The sequence below is a fragment of the Nanorana parkeri genome, unplaced genomic scaffold (genome assembly GCF_000935625.1).
Source record: "Nanorana parkeri isolate BGI_ZX_2015 unplaced genomic scaffold, ASM93562v1 scaffold9, whole genome shotgun sequence".
Lineage (NCBI taxonomy): Eukaryota > Metazoa > Chordata > Amphibia > Anura > Dicroglossidae > Nanorana > Nanorana parkeri.
Window position 1 is genome coordinate 1,773,756 of NW_017306277.1, and position 11,333 is coordinate 1,785,088.

The 11,333-nt window shown below is 35.2% G+C and overlaps 1 protein-coding gene across 1 annotated transcript in view; it reads right to left on the minus strand.

Annotated features, from left to right (window-relative positions):
* Positions 1-11,333, minus strand: part of CADPS (calcium dependent secretion activator) — a 372,013-nt gene that overhangs the window by 78,144 nt on the left and 282,536 nt on the right. Inside the window, exons 23-24 of the mRNA XM_018554448.1 lie at positions 5,951-6,088; positions 1,608-1,763 (exon numbers count right to left, since the gene is read on the minus strand). Coding sequence (XP_018409950.1) covers positions 1,608-1,763; positions 5,951-6,088 — 294 coding nt within the window. The remainder of the gene's footprint in view (positions 1-1,607; positions 1,764-5,950; positions 6,089-11,333) is intronic.

Here is an 11,333-nt window from a genome sequence, read left to right on the forward strand (position 1 = left end):
AGAAATCTTTTTTTAAACCCCCCCCCCCCCCCTCATTTAAATGTTTTAGTAAAACCCTTTGGTTTTCAATACATACCTTACTTCAAAAACTGTGATTTCATGTCTGAGGCTCTGTGCTTTTCTATTTTTCTATTCAATGCAGGAACATCATGGCTGGTGGAAGCGATCCTCAGGGGGCTGCACATAGCTTCCTGAAAACACTATAGCATTCTGCCTCAGTAATCCTTTTTTTAAGAACCCTCAGCCCTGATACCGACAGTCAACTGGTCCTTGGGAGGAGTTTTACAAATATCAATATGTCCTTATGGATGGATGTCAGTTTGCATACAGACTGCCCTAGGTAATGTCTATATAAGATGCTGACATAATTAAAAGAACTGCAATCCAATGAATAGAAGGAGCAGGCCAGGGCCAGTAAGGCTGGGGAGGAAAGCGCTAGATCATGCTCCAAAATGAAGTGGGCTCTCTCTGACTTGCTGCAGCTTCTAATTCACATTATGCAGTGAAATCAGAGAAAGCTATTTCAGTGCAGGAGAGGAGCCGGTACAAATGATTGAAGGTACTGTAAAGCTAAAGTTGAGCTGTAATAATATATCAACCATATCAATAGTAAATTTAATAAGTAGAAAATTATTTTCCTGCTTCTAAAGACCTGAACTTTTGATGTGTAGACTACACATAAAAACTAACGAGGAATTTTGTATTTTCTGTGGTTCTTTAGAGTTATGTAATGGCATAAGAATACATATACTAACCCACATGAGGTAGGGACAGATTGTAAATGTGGCCGTGCAAGAGAATGGTCTCTAATATGATAACTCAAATGCCTTGCCATATACTGTGAAGTGTACCATTCACTCTGGAGATATCTGCATAACAACAGTCAGTTTTGATCAACTTAAAACATTTTGAACAAAAACCATGCTGGATTGTTCAGGGCTATCACCGAGTCAGCAATGGGGAGACACACCAAAATCACCTAACCAGGGGAGATGTGTATCTGTAAAAAATATATCAAAGCAACTAGACTTGCTGTATTTTTCTTTAAGACATTTACATGGTCATCTGACTAGCTGGTCAATTCAGAATTGAAAAAAGCTAGTCAGATGACAAGCGAAATATCTTCAAGAAAAATACAGCATATCCAGTTGCCTAGATTTATTTGTTACACATATACCATGACCTGGATGAATAAGAACCTCCACAGGCAGGGGGAATGTGGGTCAGGTAAACAGAGCATTGTTTGGGGGACCGATCATTTTGTTCTGAACATTTATTAGTATACCCACTTGTAAGGTCGTAGATTAATATTATCGTAAAAGAAAGAGAGAAAATTTCAGTAGTATGTAGAAATCATAATATACAAAGATAAATGCAATCAAATCCAGAGGCTTTTGGGATTTTATTTAGAGAAAATATATTCTTATTGCCCACAGCAACCAGAGTGCGTGTTACTGTTTCAACACTGCAGAAAAGACAGTTGGTAGCTGACTGTTTTTTTTATTGGTAAGAAGGATTTTTTCTCATTAGCACACATTTTATACACAAATCATTATTTGTATTCATTAGGTGATAATCATTACAAATTGTCCTTTGACAATTCTTACCTTTTGACACATGACTCAATCATGTCGCTTGCCATCAATTTAAGGCGCTGCTCCAAGTGCTTCCCGAACTCTTCTTCAGGCCAGTGAAGGTCGCGAATAAAAGTTTGTAGGGCATCAAGTTTCCAAAACAGGTCTTCTGATGTGGCTGATCCATTACTGGCAGGATAACAAGAGAAAACATTTTTAGGTGGATGATTAACACACAGCCTGATGTGGAGAGAACATTTTCTGTGCAGTTTGGCCCATTATCTTTCGCTACAGAACTTAGATTAGCTGTCATCTCCAACATCAAGGCTGCAATTTTTCTTTTTCTTCCTATTCCTATTCTAATTTTTTAGCTAGAGCAAAACACAACAAACTTAGACAAAACTGGATAGTTTGTAAGCAGATCTCGTCCTTAATTAATAATCACATCATTGTATGTAGTTATTGAAATTAAGGATACAAACTGGGGAAGACAATCCTTGATTGTTAACCACCACATTAAAGCAAGCAGAAGTTAACAATCAGAGTTCCATGCACGTCTGTAAGAATACTGTTAAAAGGATTCAAACTAGGTAAAAGGTTGTGCTAACTAGTGGTGAGCGAGGTCATTATTTTAATTGCAAAAAACACCTAAACTTCTAACAATAAAAAAAGAAATAAAATAAAACACGTAAAAAGACACTTTGATGGTGATTTGGAATTGCATTACACCAATTCTTATTTTTTTTAAAGGTTATGGTGTTTTGTAGCTACCTCCTTAACTTACTATTGATAAATACACTGATTTTATTAAAATGTTTTTAGAATATGCGCTTATTAGCCTATTTCCAACATTTTCTTTCTCTGCAATTACATTTTCAAAGAGAATTCTCTCCTCGCATACCACTAATGCTAACACAGCAATTTATCAGATCTTATACACATGCAGTACCACTTGTACTGACATCCTCTATAGAAACAGATTAAAGTAGGCGTTTCTATTATGACAGATGCCAGATGCATTGAGTTAATGCTGCAGAGCAATACATAGCTAAATGCACACGTAGCTATTGCAGGGTGAAAAAAAACCAAAACCAAAACCATACTCCCAACATGCCAAATATCTTGAGTTCCTGCTTCAACAAAAGTTATGATTTAGGAATAGGTAATTTCTACTTAGAGAGGTATCTGATAAATGGAAAAGAATTGTGTCTTAATAGTGAAGATAATTCAGGAAAACAGGTGTGTCAAAAGATATTCAACCAGGTACTTTGATGGTAAATATTTTGCTCTGTAGGTGTCTTGATGCTACGAGCGCATCTTGCAAACAGTTATCTTCCAAATGGAGGCTTGGAAAAATTTATATTTTTGAAATCTAAATTGAGTTTTGGAACGATAAAGGTTTATGTTTTAAATCAGAGAATACACACAAATGCAATAATTGGTGTCTATTGCTACAACATTTTGACACCCATCTGCCTTCAGAATTATTTCAAATGTCTTGTCGTTTTTTTTCACTTCTTTATGTTTTTGTAATGTCACAATTGAAATGATTCCCGTGCCTAATTTGGATTTCATTGATTTATTAAAGCCATCATATGCTCAGTTTACTGGTTGATATCTTTTCCAAGAAACAGTGTCACACATCATGCACAGAGGGGGGATAAAAAGCCTCAGTTACCGATGCCTAATCTACCTATCTCCAATATAGTAATCATAGCATGAACATGACGTTTATTTCTTGTACTGGTTATAAATCACAATAGAATATATTAAATATATGAAGATTTTGTCGCAAGATAAGATGTTTAGTTCATGCCAATCTGTTTAATGAGTGTTTAACTGTTGCTAGTAATTTTACAGTTATTAAAATAATATTTATTTTTATCATCATCATGAATTGTTTATTGTAGTTTAAAATGTAATTATATCGTTTTAGCATTAACATAATGGGTTAGTTTAAAACATGGCAATTATGAAAATGAATGCACCAATGCTAAAGTTTATAACTTTTGTTTTTACTTCCTTTTTTTTATTGGGGAGGGGGGCAGTTTATGCTCTATACATTATTACAGGGATTTTTTTAACAGTTAGCATTAGCCCAGTAAATGTAAATTATTTTGAAACAGCCAATCAGATTAGGGTAGGTCATTTATAAAGGAATCAGTTTTATGCTGGCCCAGGGAAAAAGGTATTTGCGTCAAACGCCCAAGTGTATGCAAAGATTTGGCCACTCGGCTGCTGCCATGCTGCATAGCCAGGTACGTGATCGTGCCTTTTTTATAGTATGGATTTAAAAAAAATATGGTCACCTACCTGCCTCAATTCTGATGACTGAAGAATGAAGACTGACAGCACTCTGCAATACAACAGAGCCCTAACCCTAAGCCCTGTACAAAGGTCTGTCCATCCCAGAGTACCCTAAAAGAGGCAAATCCCATTTTCTCTGTTTTTTCTTTTGCAATGGTTAGTAATTAGGACTTTGGTAATCCTGATGCTTAAATACTCTGTGCGTACAGTGCGTTGAAAAAAAAAAGCTCAATTTTTGTGTGCATTGTGCATTGTCAGCCCATTCAAAATACATAGGATGCCTTTATGCAACAAACATTAACATGCAAAATACCACATGTTAACATGGTTGTGGTAATGCACCAGAGCAGTGCGAAGGGGGCCTCATTCTTAAATTATTTTGCGCTTAAGCTGCTCAAAGTAGGTACATGATAGGCAGGCATGATATGACCATACACAAGGCATTCTTTCATCAGAGCTCTATATGGGGCTCTAATAACTTAAGGCTAGTTTTAAAAACTCTAAGAGGTAGTTCCAGAAGAAGGGGTATAGGCAGAGTAGGAAGAAGAAACTATGTACCAGATTATCAGAGGGGAATAACAGTGATTGGACAATTGTTCTGTATAGAGGCCAGCAGACATTCTCGGAGCCTATCAACTGACATTATCACACATGAAATGTTATCAACTCTTGTCTTTGGGTGCCTAAAGATGACATTGACTTTACTGGCTCATCCTGAAGCTTTTGTGAATGTGTATTGTTTTTTACATGTATCCCAATCAGATTAATATTTGCTGATGTTGCCATTACACAGTTATTTAAATAAGAGAAACACAAGTGCTGATATTCCTTCTAAAAAATTCCAGGTGCTTGGCTGTTGTGAGAACCATCTTCCTTTATTATCTTCACTTAGTCACTGACCCAGAACAAGCATGAAGATCTTGAAAATATATTTTATTTTCTATATAAAGAGTATAGTCAGAAGTACTTATCTGCATGCTTGTTCTGGGTCAATGACTTAAAATAATAAAGTCAGAGGATCACCATGAAAGCCAAGAAATTAGCTCTTCACAAGAAAGGTTCAGTAGTAGTAGCCTCAACATATCTCTCAGGTTCTTTGTTAAAGTGCCTCTGTTATGAGAAAAGTATGGGGCTGCCACTGTTGGCTCTCGTTTGAAAATACCAGTTGCCTGGCTGTATTTGGCTTCAATACTTCTGAGTCACATACCTGGCACAAGAATCCAGTAAGAGTGTCAAAATTCCTTACATCTTTACTTGTTCCTGATCAGAGATTTAGAAAGCACTGAAGCCAAAAGATGACGACATGACAACCTAAGAACTGGCATTCTTAAAGGAGTGGTCAACAATGGCAGCCCCTATACTTTTTTCCATAACAAACTCACTTTGAGGCTGAATATTTTACAAAAGTCTGCAAATGTACAAATGAACATACTTAATTTTTTGATTATGATAATTACTTAACAGATGGTGAAAGTTTACATTAAAATCTTATAAAGCTTTTACATCTACATATATAGACATATGTTAAGGTTTTGATGGATAATTTAGCACCTTTAGATATATACAGCCTTAAACAATATTATTTTTTTTTTTAAATACTAATGTCACTTTGTGTCAGGACATGAATGGGTGAATCCATCAATATGTTACATATCTATAATTTTAAATAATGAAAAATAACTTTTAAAAATATTATTTTTGGAAATTATCCTTCTCACTTTAATTTTTTTATGTTGTTAAACTGTATTTTCAAATAAGGATGTCATGTGCTAAATTTTATTAACTGTATAATTTTAGGTTGTTTAAATGCTGTTATTTTAATTTGTTGTTACTATTATTTTGTATTGATTTTTTTATAAATTAAAATGTGTGATTTTTTATAAATTAAAATCTGTGATTTTTTTATAAATTAAAATCTGTGATTTTTTTTATAAATTAAAGTCTGTGTTAAAGATGAGAAGAGTAAAAAAAATTTGCTAAGTTTGAAGGCTTGCTAGAAATAATTAATACACATTCATGCTAAGACTGCTGCACATATAAATGAGGTCTAATGTGAACTGAATACACACTCAGAATCATAAATTGCAGCCATCCATGACGGTGCAGAAAAGCTAGGCATTTGTGGGAGGTTAACTGGTAGGGCTACAGGTACTTTAGGGAGATTCACATTTGGAAGATTCACATTGGGCAGATTACTTGTTAAACTCCTGTGGAAGAAACAGACAGAAAGAAAAAGATACCATAACATGACAATGCGGATGTAGCAAAAGCACAAAGACACTCAGAAGAAACACAAAAGAAAGATCAAGTGTGTGAAAAGATAAACATAAGAAAAAAAGGAAAATTAAAAAAGCATCAGTTTAAAAAGAAGCATGAAGAATGGAATATTATCTGCTTTCTAGTATCAAAATAGGAAGTTACTAAACAAACACATACAATGCACAATTCACGAAATAAAAGCCACAAAATGCCACAATATCAAAGTTTCATATGCATAGCAAAAACAAGCTGCAAACCTCTACCATAACTAATGAAATAAAATGATCTCAGCGTGACTATACAGGTGATTTTAACAACCATCAATTGCAAAAAGTGTTGTGGAAAACTATAAATAAGACATTCTGAATATTTTTTGTATGTATAGCAAAGATCCATAGAAGTTTGTATAGCTGAATTTACTACTACTGTTTACCATTATCTGGGCTGGAAAAAAAATCATTTTCATAAGGTTTTCATAATTTATAAATAGTGAAGGCAGCCATTTTGTGGGCTGAACCATTAACTTGTCATTTCAGGTGGCTGCCTGATAATTTATTAAAGCAGACCTTCCATAAAAATGTGAGATTAGTTAATACGGGAGCCTCTGCCACCCAAATAAAAAGCACTAATTAAAGACTAAAACATCAATAGAAGAAGCTAAAAAAATACTTGGCTTGGACCTTGAATTTTTTGGGGCTTTCTGAAGGTGCCAGGACAACACTGCACCTCATCCACGCCACTCAGGAAAGCTGAGTATAACCTTGCAATGATGTAAGACTCAGCTCTCCCATGAGGCAGTGGTGAGGCACAGTGACAGTGTTATCAGTGCTTTCAGGAAGTGGTCAGTAGCCAGGGGCTAAGGTATTTTTTTAACTTATTTATTTTTATACAGGGCAGCCACAAGGTGATTTTAATCCAGTAGGTCACCTGCAAAATAAGTATGGCTATACTTACCTTTCTGGCAACCATGTTATAAAAAGCCACCTCTATGTTTCCCATCCACTGCAACTACTCTACACTTGTGTGTAAAGTGCTCCCCTGCCAGCTGCTGTGGTTCCTCCTGTCAGCTCATAAGTCACCAGCCAGTGGCAAGAACATGGCAGCTGGTGGGTTGAGCAAGTATTCAACTTATCCAATGGTCGAATACTTGCAGTATATTGATGCTTCTTTAATGGTTAGTTATTAGGTATAACGGACTCTGTGGTGACAGGATCACTTGAAGCACAATAGTGACACTGTTGAAACATGTGACATGATGATTGGTAACACCCACAAAATGGCTCTCTCCATTATGCATAGACTAAAATCCATGTTAACAAAGATGTTCAAACCGGCATTATAATATCACAGTTTAAAATCCTTCCTTCCCCCTTCCACAAAAGACACATTACTAAATTATATGATTAAACTACTAAAAACATCCACAACTACGAGTGTTAAAGTTTCTATACCTGGGGAATGTGTATTTTGATTTGGCAATTTAGAAGACCTATTGACCTGGCAGTGAATGATTTTGTGCACGCATTAGTGTATTGCATCCAGAGGGTGACTTACTAAAGGAGTCATTTTGAGTCATTGGGAAGTATGCCTTTGATTTAATTCAATTGCTCAAGACTGATTGTTTGAAAATAAAACACTGAAAATAGTACTTTTAAGTGAATGACACCCTGGTGTCAAAAGGGCTCACATATTAATATGTGTTTAGATGGGGCTGAGTTTTATATCCTGTCAGACCTTTACTGCTGTTACGAGGATAAGCTCTATGCAAGTTTTGGGAAAACTCTCTTTTTCAAAGAAAAATTAAATTTGATGCACAAGTATTACTATACATTTTTTTGCTCTTGTTTATTTAGACACACACAGTGGGGAAATTTAAAGCTGAACTTATCTTCCAAAAGATTTGTAATTCCTTTACCCTTTAACAAAGAAACTCATCTCTGCTTACTCCTGTCTGCAGGTTTCCTGCCAACATATGCATTCAGCAAAGCCTAATCGGTTCCGAGTGCTGCCTGCCATCTTCCAATTCGAGTGCTGCTGAGCAATGGATGACAGAGGCTGATATCAACCACACTTAGTTACTTATGCTAGTTGTATATCAAACATAATTCATTATTTTTAAAGGAATAAACAAACTAAACTTGTTTTTATATGTAAATTAGTATAAAACAATATAAATGGATAAAAAAATAATCTTAAAATGAATTATTCTAAAACTATATCTGAACTTCAGACTTAAGAATTGATCAGAGCAGAGGAAGGAATTTAGGAAACACACTGCCATCACCTAGAAAATATGACTCACTGTTCTGTTTTGCACTGCCTTGCTATGCAGCATCAAATGTAAAAAAGTCCAATTCTAGCTTGGGTAAAAAAGCAGCCCCCAGCAGCAGAAAAAAAAGGAGAAAGGAGTTCTGGTTGCTTTACTAACCCAATCTCTGCCCCCGTAAACTCACCAACTCTTTACCTTTCCTGAGTTAAGTGATGCCGAGTGTAATTCAACCAACTTCCTGTGAGCCAAGGGACTGCCCGCTGCCCTCGGCTTAGAGTAAAATGCTGAATGGAGCAGTGGCATGTAACGACATTGTACCAGTCAGTACAGTATTTAGGATCTCAACTGGTATGTATACAGATTTTTTAAGGGTTAGAGGTGTTTCAATGGGGAGGAGGTGGCAAAGGGGAAGGGGGCTATCAAGCCGGGGGTTAAAAGGATAAACGGTCAAGCTGAAAAGACTATGACGAATCTTAGTGGTTCTGAGGATCATTTGACATATTTCTGATCACATATTTTATTGTTCAAATGATTAGTCAAAATGTGATGAGAAAGACTGTGTGTGGCTAGCTTTGCAAGCCTCCTGGTAACAACTTTTAAAACACACAAATAGTTGCTTTGATGTCGACAATCATGCCTTTCTCTTCTTTTTAAATTTTGGAGGGGACACATACGAGAGTGGTTCAAAACAAATAAGCGAACTTGTCATTAAGAGACGCATAAGCTCATGAATACATCCCATATGTCCCTTCCTTGTTTGGTGGCTCAAGACATGCTGTAATAAATATGCTTTATAGTCTCCAGAATTTCAAAAACACAACACAGAAACAGTTGGATTTGACTTCTATTTTCTAATTTAGTGCTTGCTAAATAAATAATAATAAAAACAAAAATCTTTAATCACAATTTTGACATCCATCTGAATCATTTCAGAAAGAATAAAAATAGAAAATAATAAGGAATTATCTAAATCTATTAATATCTATCTATCTATCTATCTATCTATCTATCTATCTATCTATCTATCTATCTATCTATCTATCAAGCCTAAAATCGTGTATTATTATATATTATATTGTATTATTATAATTAAAAGCCCATTCTATTGAGAAATATTTTTTTAATTGTATTTTTTTTTTTAGGTTTATGTTCTCATTAGAGGAACATATCACTCCTCACCATCTTGTACAGCTTAGAGCCTCAGGCACTTTGGTAGATATTTGAATCCAGGTGTCGCTATGGCCATTTTAAGAGGGTCTAAATCTACCTACACACATAAGATCATTGCTAAATTATTTTTGTGACAAATGAGCCTGGATAGATATTCCCAGCGAACTGCTACTGTCCCTTTTGTATTTAACAAACGATCATTTGGTGGTCTGATCTCCTGATCACCATCTTATAAATGTGGGTACATTCATTGACCCTGAATGATTGTTATTTAATTTGCCAATAATGATGAAGTGGGGATGAAGGGGTACAGCTAGGAACTGGCTACTGGAGATAGGAGGAAAATACGTGTTTATTGCACTACCTTCTTATCGATGTTTGTGGAGGAATGAAGACCATAAGAGAAAATCTGGATAAAAAGGTCCAAATTTCCTTTGCAAAAATCCTAATTTTCACAGCGATGTGTGTCTGAATAAAACAAAGCATTTTTCCCAATGTCATCTTTTTGTTTTGTAAGCCAATATAAAATGTCCTAGTCACCTATAGTTAGTAACAAACTGTATATTTTGTTATGTTTGTAACTGTTTAAATGTTGTAATTTTTACTTATAATTAAGGCCAAAGGTGTAACAGATAAACACCATGATGTACCAGTCACAATAAAAATATTGGTAATATCAAAAGGACCTCTAATCACATACATCACCTTTCTGGTTTAATTTCTAGGTACTAGACCTGAACTTTACTTTAACTGCATCTTTAGGTCAAACTACTTTTTAATTGTTAGAGAGAATAAGGAATGGTCAGAGCCCCTGTAAGCTTTCAAACTTCCTTCTATTATAAAATGTTTTTATTGTGTTCCTGTTAGATTTCCCCAAACTTTCCGTCCTGGTGATAAGAAGTAAAGTAAAATGGGAAAAAAAGGTTATGGTTAAACATTAAATTTGGGTGCATTTGAATGCCTTTGAATAAATTATTTTGGACAATATTTGCCATATTTTTTTACATCTTCAATAATGTTATGTCATTTCTGTATGCATACAGAAAGTTTTTACATTTTAAAAATAACATGTAAAATGATTCCATTTCATTAGGGAAATTTCCAGTCACTTTCTCTGCCAGTGACAGGGAGCCAGAGGGAAATTATGGTAAATTTATACAGTGGGGACAGTGCAGGAAAATCTCCCCCTACTCGGAGTCACAGACAGCAATAAACATCTGACAGTCTCTTTATTCTGTTATGTAATAATAGGTGCTTGAAAGATCCAGCACCAAATGGCTTAATCACTAACTAAAACTACCCGTACGCATTAAGATTTTTGTTGTCGAGCTGGCAGGGCCAATCACTGATCGAATTTTAGCGGATTTAGCAGAAAACAGCAAAAAATTTGATACATGTAGGGCCAAATGAAGCATTTTATGACTGTTGGTTTAAAATGACCCTGACATGGCTTAATTTCCCAGGAGCTTATTCCCTGGACTAATGTGTGACTTTGGGAGTAAAGGAAGTCCACTTCTATTAGAGGACAACAGTAGAAACCCTTTAAACCTAACTAGATAAATGTAATTACTTGTAGGCTAACTGGCTAACTGGCTTCTTCCCAAATTTGGCCATATTGAACACATGAATGTGGTATTCATTACACTGTGAGTTCATTCATTCAAAATAGAACATGTGTGTATGATGTTTGTATGATGCCAAGTAGTGTGTGGTACTTTGTCCATGCTATCTTCATATACAGTATATATATATAT